At 43.9% G+C, this 23,525-nt stretch overlaps 2 protein-coding genes across 2 annotated transcripts; one reads left to right on the forward strand and one right to left on the reverse strand.

The window, feature by feature from the left end:
- Positions 1-398: 398 nt before the first annotated feature.
- LOC139539537 (zinc finger protein 112-like) lies at positions 399-3,374 on the reverse strand. The gene is made up of 4 exons (XM_071342585.1): positions 2,903-3,374; positions 2,626-2,750; positions 1,766-1,868; positions 399-1,593 (listed from the first exon to the last, which is right to left on the reverse strand). The coding sequence occupies exons 1-4, from the start codon at positions 3,174-3,176 to the stop codon at positions 620-622; spliced, it is 1,476 nt and encodes a 491-aa protein (XP_071198686.1). The 5' UTR covers positions 3,177-3,374; the 3' UTR covers positions 399-619.
- A 1,838-nt stretch (positions 3,375-5,212) lies between these two features.
- axdnd1 (axonemal dynein light chain domain containing 1) lies at positions 5,213-23,437 on the forward strand. The gene is made up of 25 exons (XM_071342586.1): positions 5,213-6,074; positions 6,419-6,603; positions 6,816-6,919; positions 7,087-7,189; positions 7,475-7,560; positions 7,657-7,713; positions 8,529-8,637; positions 9,136-9,257; positions 9,935-10,075; positions 10,240-10,344; positions 10,650-10,770; positions 12,878-12,979; positions 13,183-13,349; positions 13,463-13,532; positions 14,071-14,305; positions 14,624-14,840; positions 14,985-15,078; positions 15,346-15,533; positions 17,684-17,774; positions 17,932-18,078; positions 20,676-20,759; positions 21,345-21,470; positions 21,587-21,678; positions 21,835-21,965; positions 22,855-23,437. Exons 1-25 carry the CDS (start codon positions 5,963-5,965, stop codon positions 22,968-22,970), a joined length of 3,105 nt encoding a protein of 1,034 aa, XP_071198687.1. The 5' UTR covers positions 5,213-5,962; the 3' UTR covers positions 22,971-23,437.
- The last annotated feature ends 88 nt before the right edge of the window (positions 23,438-23,525 follow it).

The following is a 23,525-nucleotide window of genomic DNA, read 5'->3' on the forward strand; positions in this document are numbered from 1 at the left end:
TAAGCTTGTTTTACTCCAATGTTTGTAAACATAGAACATGTGACCAATATAGCCTCAAAACATGGTTCAAACTATAATTTTGATATCATGGATGGTCAGTCAACCATAGTTCTGTCTATGAATTTGAGAGTGGTTACATATCATCCCTCAGGTTTTTACTGAATCAAGGAAAGTCCGCTTTGTTATCGTTTCTACTGCTGATGGCCGCTTTTTAAATTTTTTTATATTGTTAAACAAAATTATAAGTCTTACAAATTTCGACCATTTGTAAAAAAAAATATATATTTTTTTTTTATAATTACCGTCTTCATTTGCAGGACTTTTATTTGCAGGGAAATCGCAGAAGTCACGGCCTTATTCTTCAAATTGTTTACTTCACAAAAACATACATTTTCAGGTGCAATTCTGAAAAAAGTTTATTGCACCTTTCATATATTGCTTGCAGCACTTTTGAAATATGAATATTAATGGAGGCACACATTAAAAATATTTTTTTTATAATTCCATTCATTTTGTTACAAAACTAGTCCTCAACTGTAAATGTCAAATAGCCCACTACAGACAAAACGAGTATCAGTCAAAAATGTTAAAATGCTGAATTATTCATGACTAATCGTGTTCATGGTATACTCGGTGACATCACATCTTCAGCACTTGAGCAACCAGAATGGTTTCTCTCTAGGTGAATTCTAAGGTTGTCTTTCGCAGCAAACCTCTCCCCACACTGTATGCAGATGAAGGGTCTTTCTCCTGTGTGAACACTCTTGTGTCTGATAAGATTACTAGAGTCCGCAAACCGCTTTCCACACAGTGGGCAAACAAATGGTTTCTCTCCCGTGTGGACGTTCTGATGTTTCTTCAGATAACCAGCTTGGCCAAACCTCTTCCCACACTGAGAGCAGCTGAAGGGTTTCTCTCCTGTGTGAACCCGCTGGTGAGACTGAAGATACTTTGGACAAGTGAAACTTTTTCTGCAGAAGCCACAAACAAACCGTTTTTCTCGCTTGCCAACCCTGTGCTGAATTGTATGTCCTGCCATGTAGCGTTGGACTATGCCCACCTTTGACCTTGCTGTGTTCTCTCTCATATTTTCTTGACTGTTAGAGAAAATATTTCCAAAGTTTTCACTAGCCTCGGAAGAGATGCTGTTTTGTGGATGCAAATCATTACTGCTATCATTATCATAATAATTATCATTACTGCTAGATTGATATTTTTCTTCATAGGGTCCAGAATCAAGCATTGCAGCCTCTGGTTTCACATTGTGAGATTCAACAGCGAACAAAGTTTCCTCAGCTACGGAATTCTGTCGTTGTTGCTTTGTGTGAGCTGTGACACGAGTGGGGCTCATTTCTGCAGCATAAGAGCAAGCTGGATCCTCAGAATCTGTTTCAGTGCTTCTTGGTGTCCACAAGCCTGAGTATCCCTGCCTCTGTACGTGGTGTGCAACATTCGTATGCTGAAGCTTCTGGAACGTGCTCTCGCTTTCTTGGTCTGCATTGATGTGAGAATCATAGTCCTCAAAGAGACTGTCGATCTGAGTGTGCCCAATCACATCTCTTTTGTCTTCATCAGCACCTGATTCAACACTGCCTATAGAGAGGAAAGAATGTATTAAATATAACTGAACAGTGAATCGTAGTGTATAATTGCCTTTCCTTGACTTTTGGAGAAATCATTCTAAGATGTGGTTGGTATTTTCTAGTTTAGATAATTCCATATGACTGGCATTTTACATTTTATTATAGGCTTCCATTGCACTTACTCTCCCCTTTTATCATTGGGTAATTATGTAGGCTTATGGTGCCCTCCAGTCTTTCCTCTTTGATTTGGATGCACCCAGGCTTACGCATCTCCTTCACCATAGACTGTAAGGGAACCAGATTCATCCTTTCTTAAAAGTTTTCAATAATATGACATCTCAGAGATCATTATGTAAGTATGGTCTGTATTGTTGTATGTATTGAATATGCACTTTTTTATGACCAATGCAGGTAAAAGAAAATGTCAATAACATATCAAGAAGAGCATGTCACTCCAATTATGTAAAGAAAGTAATAATATAATAGTCCATTGAGAAGAACTCCTAGACCCCCCCATACTCAACTGGCGGACTGCGGACCGGATCCGGACCCAGAACGCGGTCAATTCGGATTGCAGGTTCCCGAAAAAATTTAATACAATGTTGGGGCTTTTTTACTCGGTCGGGGCTTCGACCCCTGGTATCATATAAACACACATAAGACATGGGAGAATGCGTAGAATTGCAGGAAATTCGCTTTAAAACAATAACAAAAAAATCTCTGCCCCATGCAAAATGTGTAGAATTGCGTTAAATCTGCTTTAAAAAATGATACATTTTCTCTCAGCAAACATGAGGGTGTGAACAGTTTGGTGTTGCATGGGTTGCGAGGTGTGGGTTTGTTACTACGCCGATAAATTACATTATCCAATCGGATCTTAACCAACTAGGAAATCTGTGTGACCGGACCTTCTCAAATAGTACTTGACTAACCCTGTCCTAGACTATCATACCAGTACTGCATTTTTAACTAGGGTGCCTGAAACCGTAGTTAACATTTTCTAGTAAGAGATATTTTACATTTTATCACATTAGTCATCTACCTTCATAACAGCACAAGACTGTTTTACAGAATCTTCATTTTCTTTGCTTGGATGCTCCTCATCGCTGCAAAGGTGGTTCAACTCTTTCCCCATGGGACTCCCGTTATATCGATTTTCACCAGTCTCTAAATACACAAAAATAAGTTAAATACGGACCTGGCACAACAGAAATTAGGAGAAAACCCACGAAAAGTATATAATTGACTACGGTGGCTAGTAAAATAGTGGTGATATCAAAAACATTGGTTAAATCCCTACAATTGTAAACAAAAGTTACCCAAGTTGAGGACTGGTTTCACTGGGAGGTGATTTCTGATGGAGTGCTCGTGAGCTAGGCCTACTGACTTCTTTCCATGTCCATGCGCATTACGCGTCTCCATTATATGTAATCTCTCCTTCAAAACGTCATTTTCTTTTTGACTTCGAGATATTTCCAAGTGTAAAACGGCGTATCCATCGTCCACAAGTTCGCATATTTCTGACACGGCCGCGTTCATCAAGACCTCCATAATGGAGGTGAGCTGTGTGTGAAAAGGAACGGAAGACGACATTGTGTCCCACAAATGGACTGACAATCTTGTTATAGCAAGGTACCTCAAATTATTTTGTACCCTAATCTACACAGACACACGGCATTTGTCTATGAGTCAGTTGATGTTGTTAGAGGGTTTACAACGTTACAGTTGTAACAGAGACTCCAACCTACTGTAAACGAAGAAGCATTCCGCACTACAAGACTGCGTGAGAGTACTACGCCAATCACGTTTCCAAATTCTTAGCCAATGGAGTTGCTTGTTGGAAATCATTGCACACAATGCGCACGCGCCTGTCCAGCATGGACTACAGACATAAACCAGAGATGAAGGCGGTTATTCGAATCTTTACATAATCCATTTAGAAACCAATTAAAAATATAGTACATTTAGTCCGTACAATTGTCGGATATGTCTGAGTGTCATTAGAAATGTGAGAATAGAGGATATAGAGATATAGATAGAGGACACAGATACGAAGACAATTAACACTGTGTTACAATTATTATTATTTTTTAAGTCAATAGAGAAACATTACAATACTGTTCTATATATAATTATGTGGATGGACCTACACATAAACATAGCATAGGCCTTTGAATCATTTTAACATGTTTTAAAACTCAAAACCAAAGTACCCAATTTTCATATTTGAGTAAAAGTAAAGATACCTTAAAATAAAATGACAAAAGTAAAAGTCACCCAGTAAAATACTACTTGAGTAAAAATCTAAAAGTATTTGGTTTTAAATGTACTTAAGCATAAAAAATAAAAGTATAAATAATTTACAATGTCTTATATTAAGCAAACCAGACAACACGATTTTCTTGTTTTTTAAATTTACGGATAGCCAGGGTCACAGTTCAGCACGCAGACTTCATTTACAAACGAAGCATTTGTGTTTAGTGAGTCGAAGCATTTGTGTTTAGTGAGTCTGCCAGATCAGCGGCAGTAGGGATGACCAGGGATGTTCGCTTGATAAGTGCGCGAATTAGACCATTTTCCTGTCCTGCTAAGCATTCAAAATGTAACGAGTACTTTTGGGTGTCAGGGAAAATGTAAGGAGTAACAAGTACATTATTTTCTTTAGGAATGTAGTGGAGTAAAAGTTGTTAAAAATATAAATAGTAAAGTGAAGTACAGATACCCCAAAAAACTATTTAAGTAGTACTTAAAAGTATTTTTACTTAGGTACTTTACACCACTGCTCAAAACGTTACAAATTTTGCTTAAACCTAAGATCGGTGTGGCTAAATGTGCAAAACAACACTAAAGTGATAACAAGCATTGACACTCCCCAGGAAACATTCCCATGCCTTGCCACCTGATTAACTATTGTCTACTAACATTGATTTACTTGTTATTGTGATTAGTAGCATGTTTTTTTAAATTCATAAATTGTTTGTATTTGATTATACAGCAAATAGTTAGAATAGTCAGCATTAGACAATAACAATTTCATTGTCAGCGCACGTCCAACACATTTGTACATACACTGAGTGTACAAAACATTAGGAACACCTGCTCTTTCCATGACATAGACTGACTAGGTGAATCCAGGTGAAAACTATGATCCCTTATTGATGTCACTTGTTTTAATCCACTTCAATATAACGTGAATGTCTAGCTACCCAAAGGTTGCAGTTCAAATTTTAGCTAATTAGCAACTTTTCAACTACTTACAACTTGTTTAGCTAACCCTTCCCCTAATCCTTTTAGCTAACCCTCTCATCGCCTAACCCTAACATTAACTATTTTAGCTAACCCTTTCCCCAACCTTTTAACTTAACTCCTAAAAGTAACCATAACCATAACCTTAGCCCTAAACCCTATCTTAGCTAACGTTAACCAGCTAGAATTCGTAAGATATCATGTTTTGCAAAATCGTAACATATAGTAGGTTTTGCAAATTCGTAACATATTTTACGTTTTGCAAATTCGTAACATTTAATACGATTTGTAGTTCGTAACATATCATGGTCGCTGATTTACATATAATATAACACGAAATGCTCTGAGACCAATGCATTTAAAAAAAGAATAGTCCGGGTGGCCATTTGATTAATTGTTCAGCAGTCTTATGGCTTGGGGGTAGAAGCTGTTAAGGAGCCTTTTGGTTCTAGACTTGGCGCTCCGGTACCGCTTGCCGTGCGGTAGCAGAGAGAACAGTCTATGACTTAGGTGACTGGAGTCTGTGACATTTTTTGCGGCTGTCATCTGACACCTCCTAGTATATAGGTCCTGGATGGCTGGAAGCCACTGGGCCATACGCACTACCCTCTGTAGCTTCTTACGGTCAGATGCCGAGCAGTTGCCATACCAGGCTGTGATGCAACCGGTCAGGATGCTCTCGATGTATTTGATACCATTCCAGCCATTACCACGAGCTGGTCCTCCCCAATTAAGGTGCCACCAACCTCCTGGGACTGGGTTTATGAAATTTGGACTCTCCATGGGAACGAGGGATTTTCTCCGACCCTCCTAGTCTACAGACACGCCCATCTGTTGCAGTTGAGCGTCCATAGCAACAACTCCATGGGGGGAAGTGTCTGACAGGAGTTTTGAAATAATTCCAGTGACACTAAAGTTCTTCAGTAAGGTTTTAGCTAGGTACTTTGCTCTCTCATGGACGCTAATATTTATAACAACGCTATGCAGAACAAAGTTGCTTGGAAGTGGCGAGTTATCGACTACATGCGAACATGCTAACGTTAATTGGGCTATTTTTGGCTAACGTTAGATAGCTCGCTATAATTAGTATTATTGTTTACATTTTCTAGCTAGCTAGCTAACGTTAGTTGAGGATGTCTGCATCCATAAAATCAAGCCCGTCACCTCCTGTCTTACCGAAACCAGAGGGCCGAAGGATAAAGTCAAGTCATTCTCTTGTATCGCCTGTGGAAGATCATGATAGAGGTAAACTATGGACAGACAGGTGTATGCGTGGTGTTTCTATCCTGCTTGTGAAGCTAGCTAGCTAGCTACTAGCTACACGGTGTGTGCTATGCGGGATCCTTCAGACGTCCCTGAAGGTGACATTTAAAATGGTTAAGATAGCACTGACCCTAGTTACACATAGCTTGCAACAGTAGCTGTGGCATAACATGTGCTCTCTCTCTATCATGTACCTATGAATTCCAATATTTCAGCTTTCAGACATTTTCCCTTACAATACAATACTTTGCAGAACACCTTTATAAATACATTTGATTGATTGACTTAATTGAGCATTATTTTGTATGTCTGTGTACTGTCTTCAGCCCTTTCAGAACTCCCTGAGCTGAAAGAGAAACAGGTGCCAGTGACAGATCGATCAAAGATGCAGCTTGTCCCGATGCAGAATGACTTGATCCCAGATGAGCTCCTGGCCACCCTCACCTCAACCATCTGTCCCCATGATAGGCTGGGACCCCCAAAGCTAACCAAGACCCCCAAAGACTTCAAGGTATGGTTTATGTATGGTAACTCTGGTCCAGGTCTTTAGTGCGGTTTGGTCCAGCATAGATGTCAAATGCCAGAGTCAAGTCTAACCAGATTCCTGCCACATTCTCAATGCGTGGTCCCAGGAAGTCAATACAGTGTTACTACATTGTTTGTAAGTAAATCGTTTTTTGTTTGTTTATGGTTGTTTATTGTTGGTTTAACTGCCTCCCTTAGGTCTATGGAATACGACACACGGACGCGGTTTGGCATCACCCAGTCGGACGCAAGAAATACAAATACTTTCTCGATCAACCAACGTCATTGACAGGAGCGGGCAGGTTTGACCAAAAATAATCCTTGTTGAGAATTTGCAATGCAAAAGCCATGGGGGACGGGGAGGGGGGACATGAGCTGCCATATCAGTGTATCTACATGTTTATAGAAAAATACATTACTAATTTTCTGTCTGTGATTGTTTTGTGTTGTGTACCGTGTGTTGGCTCAGGGACATCTCCTTTTTGTGTGATTCCATGGCCTCTCAGAGGGAGAGGATTCCCCTGCCACCCATGGCTGACAGGGGCACCACCCACACACAGGGCATTCAAAAGGCAAGTAGAGCCCGGACATACATGTAAAAACACAAATGGGCGCTTATATTTTGCATAGTCCGGTGCACCAGATTGGCGGAGGCTGCACATTTTAGACCATTCCATTGGTTCTAAAGTGAAATCTCTACGCACCGGGGCACCGGGAGATGCAAATGAGTGCACCCAAATGCCATTGCCTTTAAATGTGTGGCCATCGTCAATGAATTGATCTGATTCCAGACACAGTCATTACCAGACACAGTCTGTTCTGTGTGGTTTAACAGGCCCTTGTGTTGTTCTCCCCAGGACATGAGCCTTATGGAGAGCCTCATCCCAGAGGAATATCACATTGTGAAAAACAAAGGGGTTCAAGGACTGGAGTGCTATGACGAGTGAGTGAGGAGGATTCTACTGTGTGTTGTATTTTCCCCCTCTGCTTAATGATAATGTCCTCACCTTCTGACTTCTATTCCTCTCTCCCGTTTTAGTAAATTCACAGTACTGTTGGAGGACGACGAAAGGATGCTCAAAGTCTTTCCATCAATGTGAGTGAAAAAGTGATCATGTCAACATGCAGTGTTCTGAATGACAATGGATCATGATGGGTGTAACAACATGGCAAATGTCTATAGCCGTAATCAGAGTTACAGGAAGTGCAGACTTTTGTTCTATCCCAGCACTAACACCTAATTCAGCTGATCAGGTTCTTTTTTAATTTTTTAATTTTACCCCTTTTTTTCTCCCTAATTTCGTCGTATCCAATTAGTTACAGTCTTGTCTCATCGCTGCAACTCCCGTACAGACTCGGGAGGCGAAGGCCGAGAGCCATGCGTCCTCCGAAACACAACCCAACCAAGCCGCACTGCTTCTTGACACAACGCACATCCAACCCAGAAGCCAGCCGCACCAATGTGTCGGAGGAAACACTGTACACCTGGCGACCTGGTCAGCGTGCACTGCACCTGGCCCGCCACAGGAGTCGCTAGTGCGCAATGAGACAAGGATATCCCTGCCGGCCAAACCCTCCCTAACCCGGACGATGCTGGGCCAATTGTGCGTCGCCCCATGGACCTCCCGGTCGTGGCCGGCCTGATCAGGTTCTTGATCTGTACACACACTGTAGCTCTCACGACCAGGGTTGGTGACCACTGTTATGTATGTGTTTCTGTGCGTGTGTGTTTCTGTGCGTGTGTGTTTCTGTGCGTGTGTGTTTGTACATGTGTGTTTGTGCGTGCGTGTGTGTTTGTGGGTGTGTGTTTGTACGTGCGTGTGTGTTTGTACGTGCGTGTGTGTGTGTCTGTGCATGTGTTTGTGTGTTTGTACGTGTGTGTATACGTGTATCTGTGTGTTAATGCCACAGGAGGCCCAGCGGGCGGCTGGAGGCAGTGCAGCTGATGAAGGTGATGGATGAGATGTTGGACAGAGCAGGGGTCAACCAGGAGTACAGAGCGCTGACTGGACTGTCACAGGTAAACCAGGACACAGAGTCAATCCCAAATAGCACCCTATTCCCTAGGTAGTGCACTACTTTTGACCAGGGCCTATAAATAATGCACTATATAGGGAATAGGGTGCCATTTGGGATGCAAACAGTATCATGTTTATTCTATAGCTTTCTGTCTCTGACATTTTATCACATTTGTTGTCATGTTTATGACAACATGTAATGACGTACAGTTCAAATCAAGTGTGACAGAATTGGCATAGGTAACATATGTACGTTTCCTGAAGTGACATAATGTAGGTAATTGAACTGGATTGGACAGGACATTACCTTTGACTTAATTCAACCATTTTAGCTCATTTTGTTCTCTGTGCCTTGTTTGATGATATCGTTTGCGTTCCAAATGGCACCCTATTCCCTATAGTGTACACAGAGCCCTATGGGTCCCGGGTCAAAGTATTACCCTATGTAGTGAATAGTGTGCCATTTGAGACACACATCATCTCTGTGACCCCCTACCCAGATGCAAGGCCTTCTAGAGCTGGTGCGTGTGGAACAGAACATCTACAACATAGTGTTCCATGAGCTGATCAGACAGGTCAGTGTGGAGTGTGCTGAGAGAGGACAGCTCCTGGCTAAGCTCAGGTAAGTACAGGGGGGAGGGGACTCCATTAACCTTTTTCTCCAGTGTGCCCTTATGAATGCGATCCAGGATCCAGTTCATACACTGAGTGTACAAAACATTAAGAACACCTGCTCTTTCCTTGACATAGACTGACCAGGTGAATCCAGGTGAAAGCTATGATCCCTTATTGATGTCACTTGTTAAATCCACTTCAATCAGTGTAGATGAAGGGGAGGAGACGGGTTAAAGAAGGATTTTGAAGCCTTCAGAAAATTGAGACATGGATTGTGTATGTGTGCCATTCAGAGGGTGAATGGGCAAGACAAAATATTTAAGTGCCTTTGAACGGAGTACGGCAGTAGGTGTCAGGCGCACCGGTTTGTGTCAAGAACTGCAACAAACACTGCTGGGTTTTTCACACTCAACAGTTTCCCGTGTGTATTAAAAATGGTCCACCACCCAAAGGACATCAAGCCAACTTGACAAAACTGTGGGAAGCATTAGAGTCAACATGGGTCAGCATCCCTGTGGAACACTTTCAACACCTTGTAGAGTCCATGCCCCGACAAATTGAGGCTGTTCTGAGTGTAAAAAGGAAGGGAGGGGGTGTAACTCAATATTAGGAAGGTATTCCTAATGTTTGGTATACTCAGTGTAGGTCTAACTGTGTCCCTCCTTGTGTGCTCCTGTGGTCCAGACAGAGGTATGTGGCTCTGTTGGACCGTATCCCCAGGCAGCTGAAGGGTCTCCATACAGAGACACTGGCCCAGAGAGCTCTGGACCGCAGGCTCACAGAGGAGATCATCTGCTTCAGGAGCTCCATCTCTAAGCTCAACACGTGAGCCTGGGACTGTGTGTGTGTTGGGTGGAGGGGGGGTGTTTGTGTGTGTCTGCAATTACAGAATCTATATTGATATATACAGTACATAATTTATACTATTTTTTTTCCCTTAGCTATGTATATGATTTTTGTCTGTGTATTCTTGTGCGTTTGCACTTCAGAGAGCTGTGTAAGATGAAGGAGCATGACGAGTATGTGTCCAAGCAGGCTGAGAAAGCACAGGAGGAGCTGGCCAAGGCTCTGGAACAATCACAGAAGAACTCTGAGTAAGTGACTGATTGGGCATCATCATACCTGCTGCTGTGCATACTGTACACAGACGCTGTTTACTAAGTTTAATGTTTTTAGCTTTGCTTCTTGTCTTCTATCCCCTATCTGAACATGCTTTATGTCTCCTATCCTTCTACCCCTTATCTAAATTGTGCAAAGACGAAATCTCTGAAAATAATCTGGGATAATATGTACATAATATGTACACAAACGGCTAAATATGAAAAAGTAGGAACAACTCTTATCTACTGTACTGTAAACTGAACTTGGATGTATGACCTCTATGTACCTGTGTCCTCAGTGTGGTGGGAGAGTACCATGGCCTGTATGAGATGCAGAGGAGGAGATTGGAGGGACAGGTGGCCAGACTGACGAACGAGAGGGACCTGTGGAGCAGAGTCACTTACAACTTGGCCCTCAAGGTCGGTCTCTGTCTGTCTGTACGCCCGTCCGTTCCTCTGTCCTTCTCTCTTTGGTCCTCTGTCTGTCTGTCTCTGTCAGTCTGTCCGCCCGTCCGTTCCTACCACCTACAACCTGTCACTCAAGGTCTGTCTGTCTGTCTGTCTGTCTGTCTGTCTGTCTGTCTGTCTGTCTGTCTTGTCTTGTCTGTCGGCCTGCTGTCCTTCTGTCAGTATTTCTGTTTGTCTGTCTTTCCATCTATCTTGTCCGTCCGTCAGTCCTTGTCAGCCATTTTGTCGTAGCATTAGCAACATTAGGACATGTTGAAATACAATAGTATTTCTATTGTATTTCAACATGTCCTAATGTTGCTAATGCTACGACAAAATGGCTGACAAGGACTGACGGACGGACAAGATAGATAGCTAGGTTAGGACATACAGTACGAGTCAAAAGTTTAGACATACCTACTCATTCAAGGGTTTGTTTTAATTTTTACTCAAATAATATTGAATACATCAAAACTATAAAATAACACATATGGAATCATGTAGTAACTGAAAAAGTGTTAAACAAATCAAAATATATTTTAGATTCTTCAAAGTAGTCACCCTTTGCCTTGATGACAGCTTTGCACACTCTTGGCATTCTCTCAACCAGCTTCATGAGGAATACTTTTCCAACAGTCTTGAAAGAGTTCCCACATATGCTGAGCACTTGTTGGCTGCTTTTCCTTCACTATGCGGTCCAACTCATCCCAAACCATCTCAATTGGGTTGAGGTCGGGTGGTTGTGGAGGCCAGGTCATCTGATGCAGCACTCCATCACTCTCCTTCTTGGTCAAATAGCCCTTACACAGCCTGGAGGTGTGTTTTGGGTCATTGTCCTGTTGGAAAAAAATGATAGTCCGACTAAGTGCAAACCAGATGGCATGGCGTATCGCTGCAGAATGCTGTGGTAGCCATGCTGGTTAAGTGTGCCTTGAATTCTAAATAAATCACTGACAGTGTCACCAGCAAAGCACCATCACACCTCCTCCTCCATGCTTCACGGTGGGAACCACACTTGCGGAGTTCATCCATTCACCTACTCTACGTCTCACAAAAACACGGCGGTTGGAACCAAAAATCTCAAATCTGATCGGACCAAAGGACAGATTTCCACCGGTCTAATGTCCATTGCTTGTGTTTCTTGGCCCAAGCAAGTCTCTTCTTTTTATTGTGTCCTTTAGTAGTGGTTTCTTTGCAGCAATTTGACCATAAAGGACCTGATTGACGCAATCTCCTCTGAACAGTTGATGTTGAGATGTATCTGTTACTTGAACTATGTGAAGCCTTTATTTGGGCTGCAATCTGAGGTGCTCTAATGAACTTATCCTCTGCAGCAGTTCTTCAAATTTTCCGCATTGACTGACCTTCGTGTCTTAAAGTAATGATGGACTGTCGTTTCTCTTTGCTTATTTGAACAGTTCTTGCCATAATATGTACTTGGTATTTTACCAAATAGGACTGTCTTCTGTATACCACCCCTACCTTGTCACAACACAACTGATTGGCTCAAACGCATTAAGAAGGAAATAAATTCCCCAAATTAACTTTTAAGAAGGCACACCTGTTAATTGAAATGCATTCCAGGTGACTACCTCATGCAGCTGGTTGAGAGAATGCCAAGAGTGTGCAAAGCTGTCATCAAGGCAAAGGGTGGCTACTGTGTAGAATTTAAAATCTAAAATATATTTTTATTTGTTTAACACTTTTTTTTTAGTAACTACATGATTCCATATGTGTAATTTCATAGTTTTGATGTCTTCACTATTATTCTACAATGTAGAAAATAGTAAAAATAAAGAAAAACCCTTGAATGAGTAGGTGTGTCCAAACTTTTGACTGGTACTGTATAGATCTCAAAGTGAAGGGGAGGAGAGAAGGGAGCAGAACCGCAGACTTCTCTCGTCCTGATCCTAGTGTTAACTGGGGTTTATTCTTTTGGCACCAAACGGAAGAAACAGGGAGGAGCTACCAGGACATTTAAGTTTTCTGTTGCAAAATGTTTTGCTACGAAGTACCGTTATGAATACAACCCTATTTGCATATGTATCAGAGTTGTTGATATTGATTTGTTTCCTCCCAGGTGATCAAGTTGAACAACCTCCAGCTGGCCAGCAGGCTTCACGTCAGTGAGCAGACCTGGACCAAGACTGCTGAGCACTTTACACTCTTCCTGACCTCCAAGGTAAACTCCACACTGTCACAGGCCATTCACCGGGATGGGAATTCCTGCTTTTCTGAAATCCTTTATTATTGATACAGTATCCTATTTTTCTATGTTGTTCTGGTCTCATCCCTCATATACTGCCAAATTGACTGAATTGGAATAAAACAACTTCATACTGATGAAAATAATAATGATACATAAACAAACCTTGTATCTCGTAGGACACAGAAGACCTGAACCATATCATGCAGCTGACAGAGCAGTGGAAGGAGCAGCTGACGTCCTTCGTGCAGAGTCTGAGAGAGGCTGAGCATGGCCACTGTGAGGGGATAAGTAGCATACAGGCTGACATCGTCAAATGGCACACGTCCGTTGGCGCCAACATCAGGTAGCGTAGACATGCCCACTGGCACCTACTCATAGAGATGACTGTCAGCCTGTCACGGGAGCAGTTGTCATTGTTTTGTCTTCATATCATTGCGATGTTTGTTTGTTTTGTAGGAGCCCGGATCCGAAATTTGAGAAAGTTTCAGAAGAACAGCTTTATTCAGATTTGAAACAGTGGTCAAATGTAAGAATTTTTTTCTGTTCCTGTTATAATGTTGAGGTTTTTAACGCTTTCATATGTGTATCACCGGATATATTTTAGTACTAGACTGGAACAAAACCCTGCACACTCTGTGAGTCCTCAGGACCAGGATTGAAGAATACTGCTCCACTGTATGTCACTAGTGTAGCACCACTATAATACCCTTTTCACACTACTGAGTCAAACCGTGCTGCGCCAAGCTTAGCTGTACTGAGCTGGCCTGTTTATTTTATTGAACCTTTATTTAACTAGGCAAGTCAGTTAAGAACAGATATTTACAATGACGGCCTACCCAGGCCAAACCCAAACACGGACCATGCTAGGCCAATTGTGCGTTGCTCTATGGGACTCCCAATCACGGCCGGTTGTGATACAGCCTGGAATCGCACCAGAGTCTGTAGTGACGCCTCTAGCACTGAGATGCAGTCCCTTAGCCGCTGCGCCACTCGGGAGCTGCTGCTGTGAGTCAGGTATAACAGACAGTCCCACTGACATCTCCATCCTCTCCCCCATCCTCCAGGCGTTGACCATTCAGTGTGAGCGCTATGGGGGCGAAGACCTCCTCTCCTGCCAGGAGACCCTCAACATGCTGGGCCAGCTGCAGGAGGCCTGGGAGGAGGTGGGCCTCCGGCTCTTCAGGAGACACCCGGCCCCAGACGGCGAGCCCCCCAGGGGCCAGGAGGCCATGAGGGAGCTGGGCCTTGCTGTGTCGGAGCTTCACAAGCAGCTGGGCACACGCATCAACGGCGAGAGTGGTGAGCTTAGAAATGGAATGACCCATCGTCACAGAAAAGTTGATTCGAATTGGGATGCATGTTCTATAGATTGCATTTCTATGGCGGTGAGAGAGTGTGAGAGACGGACGCAGTCTGGAGGGAATATACAGCAGAACCCAGGAAACCGGAGCACGAGGGTAGAATTCTGGAGAACTATGTACTGGGTGTGCAGGGTTTTCTTCATCCCATCATGAACCCCCCCGGATTCAACAAATGTTGGTCCATACTGAAGAACCCTGATAATCCCATACATACCTGAATGTATCCCTTACCAACTGGTCTGTGTGGCCCTTTCAGGAATCCACAAGCAACTGATGTGTCTGGTTAGGGTGATGGAATTCTGGGCCACCCGACTGAAGGCCCTTGTTGGCCGCCCCGAGAAGCTGCCCCACTGTGATTGGCTGAAGCTGGAGAAGGCCCTGGGTAGCTGGATGTTGCTGGCGGAGGAGTCCTTGAAGCACGTCCACAGCACCCAGCCTGAGAATGAGAGGGTCAAGCACAAACCACACATCCAGTGAGTTCTCCTGGCCCCTCTTTGTACTCTATATGTTTGTCCCAATTTGCACAATATTCCCTGTATAGTAAACTACTTTTGACCAGAGCCCGTTTGTTGCGAAGCTTCTTTTTTTTTTTGTCAAACAATTTGTGTCTATTCCAGGATCGAGATCAATGATGTCTTCAACACTCTCCGGGAGTTCATCTTGACCCAAGCCAACTTCTTTGACTGTGAGAACCGAAGGCTATGTGAGGAGGTACTGGAGACGGGCATAGCTGTCCCTGGATAGCAATTCCTTTACCTGCTATTGGAATGTGTGTACGTTTGATTTTATGGATGCATTCCAAATTGCACTCTATTCCCTTTATAGTGCACTGGTTTTGACCAGAGACCTTCTGGGAAGATATTGGATGCGTCCCAAATGACACCCTATTCCCTATATAGTGCACTACTGTTAGTGCACTATCAAGAGAATAGGGTCACTATAAAAGGAATACGTATTGTCTCTGGCCTGTGTTTCCAGGTGAACTCCATCCACACGGCTCTGACTCGCTGGATGGTGGACATGCTCCTCCAGATGGTCCCAGACCACTGTGACGTCCTGCCGGGGCTCAACACCACCGCCATCATGGAGGTCTCCCTGGAGCAACTAGAGGAAGACGCCAAGAACCTCTCAGAGAAACTGGACTACTTCTCCAAATATATCACCAGGTAAATATCAAATCAAACTTTATTTGTCACATGCTCCGAATAAGTGTAGACCTTACCGTGAAATGCTTACTTACCAGCCCTTAACCAACAGCGGAGTTCAAGAAGAGTTAAGAAAATATTTACCAAATAAACTAAAGTAAAAAATAAATAATAATAATACATTTAAAAATAATAATAATAATAACAAAAAGTAACACAATAACATAACAATAACGAGGCTATATACAGGGGGTACTGGTACTGAGTCAGTGTGCAGGGGTACAGGTTAGTTGAGGTAATATGTACATGTAGGTAGGAGTGAAGTGACTATGCATAGATAATAAACAGCAAGTCGTAGCAGTGTACAAACAAATGGAGGGGGTACCGGTGGCCATTTGTTTAATTGTTCAGCAGTCTAATGGCTTGGGGGTAGAAGCTGTTAAGGTGCCTTTTGGTCCTAGACTTCGCGCTCTGGTACCGTTTGCCGTGCGGTAGCAGAGAAAACAGTCTAACTTGGATGACTGGAGTCGCTGACAATTTTATGGGCTTTCCTCTGACACCGCCTGTTTATATATGTCCTGGGTGGCAAGAAGCTTGGCCCCAGTGATGTACTGGGCCGTATGCACTACCATCTGTAGCACCTTACCGTCAGATGCCGAGCAGTTGCCATACCAGGCGGTGATGCAACCGATCAGGATGCTCTCGATGGTGCAGCTGTAGAACATTTTGAGGATCTGAGAACCCATGCCAAATCTTTTCAGTCTCCTGAGAGGGAAAAGGTTTTGTCGTGCCCTCTTCACGACTGTCTTGGTGTGTTTGGACCATGATAGTTCGTTGGTGATTTGGACACCAAGGAACTTGAAAATCTCCACCCGCTCCACAACAGCCCCGTTGATGTTATTAATGGGGGCCTGTTCGGCCTGCCTTTTCCTGTAGTCCACGATCAGCTCCTTTGTCTAGCTCACATTGAGGGAGAGGAGAGGTTGTTGTCCTGGCACCACACTGCCAGTTCTCTGACCTCCTCCCTATAGGCGTCTCATCGTTGTCGGTGATCAGGCCTACCACTGTTGTGTCGTCAGCAAACTTAATGATGGTGTTGGTGTCGTGTTTGGCCACACAGTCGTGGGTGAACAGGGAGTACAGGAGGGGACTAAGTACACACCCCTGAGGGGCCCCAGTGTTGAAGATCAGCGTGGCAGACGTGTTGTTGCCTACCCTTACCAACTGGGGGCGGCCCGTCAGGAATTCCAGGATCCAGTTGCAGAGGGAGGTGTTTAGTCTCATGGTCCTTAGCTTAGTGATGAGCTTTGTGGGCACTATGGTGTTGAACGCTTTTTTTTCCTTTCACATGTGTTCCTTTTGTCCAGGTGGGAAAGGGCAGTGTTGCGTGCGATTGAGTGCGATATCTGTGGATCTGTTGGGGCGGTATGCGAATTGGAATGGGTCTAGGGTATCCGGGAGGATGCTGTTGAGGTGAGCCATGACCAGCCTTTCAAAGTACTTCATGGCTACCGACGTGAGTGCTATGGGGCGGTAATCATTTAGGCAGGTTACCTTCGCTCCCTTGGGCGCAGGGACTATGGTGGTCTGCCTTAAACATGTAGGTATTACATACTCTGTCAGGGAGAGGTTGAAAATGTCAGTGAAGACACTTGCCAGTTGGTCCAGACATGCTTTGAGGACACGTCCGGGTAATCCATCTGGCCCGCGGCTTTGTGAATGTTGACCTGTTTAAAGGTCTTGCTCCCATCGGCTACCGAGAGCGTTATTACATAGTCATCCAGAACAGCTGGTGCTCTCATGCATGCTTTAGTGTTGCTTGCCTCGAAGCGAGCATAAAAGGCATTTAGCTCATCTGGTAGGCTCTCGCCTGGGTTTCCCTTATTGATGAAGCCGATGACTGAGGTGGTATACTCCTCAATGCCATTTAGCAGAAGCTTTTATCTGACTTACAGTAGACTGACTTACAGTGCGTGTATACATTTTCGTGTGGGTGGCCCCAGAGGGAATCGAACTCACAATCCTGACATTGCAAGCGCCATGCTCTACCAACTGAGCCACACTGGATTGTAAAGTCTGAAAACCTAGCGATGAGTGGATCATGGGGATTTCGGGTATAAGAAGATGGTTCACACTAACTCAGAGCTTTTTTTCTCTCTCTCTCTGTGCAGCTCTTGCCGGGCCATTGTGGAGGAGGAGATTCAGAGGAGCATGGCTCGGGATGACTCAGAGAATGAGCTTTCTGAGCTCAACAAACTGCAGGTACTCACTGACCCACACAAAGGCTTGCTGTGTAGAGCCTGCTAACATTCTCAATGTTTTGGAATCAAGGATGTGAATGCTAAACTTTGTGTGTTTGTGCGTGTGTGTGCATGCGTTTATGTGTGTGTGTGTATGTGTGCGCGTTCACGCTGCTCAGAGGGAATGTGGCGAGTGGATGGAGTCCTGTCGAATCCTGCTGTCCGACAAGAAGGGCAGTCCCGTGGAGCTGCGCGTCACACTGAATTTGGTCCACCGTTCTTTTACGGAACTCCTTCCCTCTGCGATGCCCAGCATGGAATCTCTGGTGAGCCTGTCATAATCCTTTACTGTGATCCCTCCCTACCTTGCAGTTAGCCACCTGATGTGTGAATACCATCCCACTGGGCACTGACGTCAGTTTAATGTCTAGTTTTGATTTAAATTTGATTGAAATGTCAACTAACGTAAATTCAAAGTGAATGAATTTTTTTTAGCCATATCATTGTAGGTTGAATATATAGAGGTAGGTAAACAGTTGTGTAAAAAAAAAATAATCCCAAATTCCTTCACGTTGATGACTTCTTTGAAACCCAATCAGTTTTCCGTTTTCATTCGGGATCATCAGTAGGAAAAATATAGCCTAAATTGTTGTTGTTGAAATGACGTGGAAACAACGTTGATTCAACTAGCTTGATGGCTGGTGGGATGTCATTTAAAAAAATAAAAAAAGTAAAGTGCTTTGTTTATGTGATATAAACTCAGCAAAAAAAGAAATGTCCTCTTACTGTCAACTGCGTTTATTTTCAACAAACTTAACATGTGTAAAAATATGTCTGAACATAACAAGATTCAACAACTGAGACATAAATTGAACAAGTTCCACAGACATGTGACTAACGGAAATGGAATAATGTGTCCCTGAACGAAGGGGGGGTCAAAATCAAAAGTAACAGTCAGTATCTGGTGTGGCCACCAGCTGCATTAAGTACTGCAGTGAATCTCCTCCTCATGGACTGCACCAGATTTGCCAGTTCTTGCTGTGAGATGTTACCCCACTCTTCTACCAAGGCACCTGCAAGTTCCCGGACATTTCTGGGGGGAATGGCCCTAGCCCTCACCCTCTGATCCAACAGGTCCCAGACGTGCTTAATGGGATTGAGATCCGGGCTCTTCGCTGGCCATGGCAGAACACTGACATTCCTGTCTTGCAGGAAATCACGCACAGAACGAGCAGTATGGCTGGTGGCATTGTCATGCTGGAGAGTCATGTCAGGATGAGCCTGCAGGAAGGGTATCACATGAGTGAGGAGGATGTCTTCCCTGTAACGCACAGCGTTGAGATTGCCTGCAATGACAACAAGCTCAGTCCGATGATGCTGTGACACACCGTCCCAGACCATGATGGACCCTCCACCTCCAAATCGATCCCGCTCCAGAGTACAGGCCTCGGTGTAACGCTCATTCCTTCGACGATAAACGCGAATCCGACCATCACCCCTGGTGAGAGAAAACCGCGACTTGTCAGTAAAGAGCACTTTTTGCCAGTCCTGTCTGGTCCAGCGATGGTGGGTTTGTGCCCATAGGCGACGTTGTTGCCGGTGATGTCTGGTGAGGACCTGCCTTACAACAGGCTTACAAGCCCTCAGTCCAGCCTCTCTCAGCCTATTGCGCACAGTCTGAGCACTGATGGAGGAATTGTGCATTCCTGGTGTAACTCGGGCAGTTGTTGTTGCCATTCTGTACCTGTCCCGCAGGTGTGATGTTTGGATATACCGATCCTGTGCAGGTGTTGTTACACGTGGTCTGCCACTGCGAGGACGATCAGCTGTCCGTCCTGTCTCCCTGTAGCGCTGTCTTAGGCGTTTTACAGTACGGACATTGCAATTTATTGCCCTGGCCACATTTGCAGTCCTCATGCCTCCTTGCAGCAGGCCTAAGACGGAACTCAAACTGGCTGTGTGCGTGCGCCATCGTGCATAAATGTATTTTGTCCCCCCACACCAAACGCGATCACGACACGCAGGTTAAAATATCAAAACAAACCAATTATTTTAATTTGGGTACAGGTCGAAAAGCATTAAACATTTATGGCAATTTAGCTAGGTAGCTTGCAATTGCTAGCTAATTTGTCCTGGGATATAAACATTGAGTTGCTATTTTACCTGAAATGCACAAGGTCCTCTACTCCACCAATTAATGCACACATAAAACGGTCAACCGAATCATTTCTAGTCATCTCTCATCCTTCCAGGCTTTTTCTTCTCTTGACTTTATATTGCGATTGGCAACTTTCATAAATTAAGTGCACTGACCTTGTTCGTCTTCAGTCACTCACGTGGGTATAACCAATGAGGAGATGGCACGTGGGTACCTGCTTCTATAAACCAATGAGGAGATGGGAGAGGTAGGACTTGCAGCGTGATCTGCGTCAGAAATAGAACTGACTTCTATTTTAGCCCTTGGTAACGCAGACGCTCGTTGGTGCGCGCGAGCAGTGTGGGTGCAAAAATTGAATAATATAGATTTCTAATTTATTTTGCAATGCTCGTGCACGCGACACAGCGGTGTAGTCAGCCTGTAAGGCACGTTCACGCAGATGAGCAGGGACCCTGGGCATCTTTCTTTTGGTGTTTGTCAGAGTCAGTAGAAAGGCCTCTTTTTAGTGTCCTAAGTTTTCATAACTGTGACCTTAATTGCCTACCGTCTGTAAGCTGTTAGTGTTTTAACAACCGTTCCACAGGTGCGTGTTCATACATTGTTCATGGTTCATTGAACAAGCATGAGAAACAGTGTTTCAACCCTTTACAATGAAGATCTGTGAAGTTATTTGGATTTTTACGTATTATCTTTGAAAGACAGGGTCCTGAAAAAGGCAGTTTATTTTATTGCTGCGTTTATAATTACATCACCTACTTTCCTTAGATGAACCTACCGGCAGTTGATCCACTAGAAGCTTTGGATGAAGAAGAGGAGCCGAACAAGAAGAGTCCAATGGAATTCATTGAGGTCGTACACATGATGAGCTAACACCTGCAGTAGCTACACCAAAAAATACTACTAAAACACATTTTGAAACAAAACTGGCCATGTCCTATTCCAGTACCTGAGAGGTGTTCAACAAGTAATCCTAATCATTGAAATTACCTGACTCGGTACCAGTACCCCCTGTATATAGCCTCGTTATTGTTATTTTATTGTGTTACTTAATTTTTTTTTACTTTAGTTTATTTAGTAAATATTTTCTTAACTTTATTTCTTGAACTGCATTGTTGGTTAAGGGCTTATAAGTATGCATTTCACGGTAAGGTCTACACCTGTTATATTTGGCTATGTGACAAATAACATTTGATTTGATTTGCAAGTGATTTGTTTTTATACAGCTCCGGAGTGAGATCTAGAATGAGCTTCCCATCCCCCAATCCTAATCTTTACCATTAATGGGGAAATGCTAAATGGACCCTAGTTCTATTAGCAACTTCACCCTTCACATATTTTCACTCACGATTTAATATTGTCCAGAGAGCCAGAGGTTAGATGTCTCATCGACTGCAGTTTTGGAATTGTTCTGCAATACCTATTTTTGACCTGCAGGTGGAGACAGAGTACCCAGAAGAGGCCATGGAGTGCTCACTGGCCGGCTCTATTATGAAGCTGATAGGCCATGATGGTAACATCATTGAGCGAACCCTGGGGGAGGATACTATTCAGCTGGATGGGGTCAGTACATGGTGCTGTGTGTTTTACCAGTATATAATTTCATTATGAAAACATTGTTGTAGAAAGACAGACATTCATATCCAATGTCCAAATCTTCTTTGTTTGGCCCTCGGCAGACTGAAGACATGGTTGCCCGTCCACACACACCTAACGGTCAGAGAGCCTTTGATGCCCTGGCCACAGTAGGGGTTCTGCAGCACGAGTTACTGTAAGTTATTTGTCATTCACACTATCTAAAGTGCTTCACTTTATTTTTCTGTCCTACAAGGGCCATCTTGCCTGTGTGCTTTTTTGATTTTGTGTGCCTGTTTGTCTCTGTCTGTACCTGCCTGTCTGTCTGTGTCTGTCTGTGCCTGTCTGTCAGTGGGGTTGAGGCTCGTGTCCAGCGAGCAGAGGAGCGGGCCCTAAAGGCAGAGGAGGCCCTCCAGGCTGCGCTGGAGAAGATCCAAGATCTGGAGAGACAGCTACAGGGCAGGCCCAGTCTGGAGGCCAAAGGTAGGTCAACACCGTAACACACCTCTGTGATAGATCAACACCGTAACACACCTCTGTGATAGATCAACACCGTAACACACCTCTGTGATAGATCAACACCGTAACACACCTCTGTGATAGGTCAACACCGTAACACACCTCTGTGATAGATCAACACCGTAACACACCTCTGTGATAGGTCAACACCGTAACACACCTCTGTGATAGGTCAACAGCGTAACACACCGCTGTGATAGGTCAACAGCGTAACACACCTCTGTGATAGATCAACACCGTAACACACCTCTGTGATAGGTCAACACCGTAACACACCTCTGTGATAGATCAACACCATAACACACCTCTGTGATAGGTCAACACCGTAACACACCTCTGTGATAGATCAACACCGTAACACACCTCTGTGATAGGTCAACACCGTAACACACCTCTGTGATAGATCAACACCGTAACACACCTCTGTGATAGGTCAACACCGTAACACACCGCTGTGATAGGTCAACAGCGTAACACACCGCTGTGATAGGTCAACAGCGTAACACACCGCTGTGATAGGTCAACACCGTAACACACCTCTGTGTTAGGTCAACAGCGTAACACACCTCTGTGATAGGTCAACAGCGTAACACCGCTGTGATAGGTCAACACTGTAACACACCTCTGTGTTAGGTCAACAGCGTAACACACCTCTGTGAAAGGTCAACACCATAACACACCTCTGTGACAGGTCAACACACTGCTGTGATAGGACAACAACGTAACACCGCTGTGATAGGTCAACAGCGTAACGCACCTCAGTGATAGGTCATCACCATAACACCCCTTCAGTGATAGGTCAAAACTGTTGGATTTGGGTTTTGGACACTCATCCATACAATTTGCATTACAGTGAGCAAGCAGTCTGTGGCAGTGTCTCCCAAGTCAAAGGTGTCCAGCCCTGAACCCAAACCAGTGAGTCAGAAGCCTGAGCCTAGCCCCAGACAAACCAAGCCCAAGAAACGCTGAACCCTGAAAACAGTACTGTAGCTTCAGATGGAATGTGAAACTCTGCTCCTCTGAAGATCCAACCACTTTGTATTTGACAAACGAATAAACGCAACGTGATGTATTGTATGACTCGGCGTTCAACAGTGTTTAATCAGTTGCCTTTTTTGGGGGTTGTTCTGTAATTTACATGCTATTTGTTAAGCAATCATGTCCTTACAACAAGGTTATGTGACATATGGTTCCCTCTATAGTCATGTTCATACTATATGGTTCCCTCTAGTCATGTTCATACTATATGGTTCCCTCTAGTCATGTTCATACTATATGGTTCCCTCTAGTCATGTTTATACTATATGGTTCCTTTTTAATAATAATATTATCATTTATTTATTATGGACCCTATTTACCCTCATATTACCCTGTCTGACTTCGCTGGTTTGCAGTGTGTCATCAGTATGTTGAATGAATCATACAATAAAAACATATTTCTACTGATTTATATTTATTTACAGAGAACCCCCCCCCAAAACAGTTATATTTTCACACTTCTTCAAACTGATATGAAGGGTGTAT

This window comes from Salvelinus alpinus, chromosome 15 (assembly GCF_045679555.1).
Source record: "Salvelinus alpinus chromosome 15, SLU_Salpinus.1, whole genome shotgun sequence".
Classification (NCBI taxonomy): domain Eukaryota; kingdom Metazoa; phylum Chordata; class Actinopteri; order Salmoniformes; family Salmonidae; genus Salvelinus; species Salvelinus alpinus.

Excerpts from the sequence above, each read along its gene's own strand:
- LOC139539537 (XM_071342585.1), bottom strand. The coding sequence starts at position 3,176 with ATGTCGTCTTCCGTTCCTTTTCACACACAGCTCACCTCCATTATGGAG. Across the intron at positions 2,751-2,902 it reads GAAACCAGTCCTCAACTTGG|AGACTGGTGAAAATCGATAT; the intron begins GTAACTTTTGTT and ends TTGTGTATTTAG. Across the intron at positions 1,869-2,625 it reads AGTCTTGTGCTGTTATGAAG|TCTATGGTGAAGGAGATGCG; the intron begins GTAGATGACTAA and ends GTTCCCTTACAG.
- axdnd1 (XM_071342586.1), top strand. The coding sequence starts at position 5,963 with ATGTCTGCATCCATAAAATCAAGCCCGTCACCTCCTGTCTTACCGAAA. Across the intron at positions 7,561-7,656 it reads GGACTGGAGTGCTATGACGA|TAAATTCACAGTACTGTTGG; the intron begins GTGAGTGAGGAG and ends CTCCCGTTTTAG. Across the intron at positions 17,775-17,931 it reads CTGAGCTCAACAAACTGCAG|AGGGAATGTGGCGAGTGGAT; the intron begins GTACTCACTGAC and ends CACGCTGCTCAG.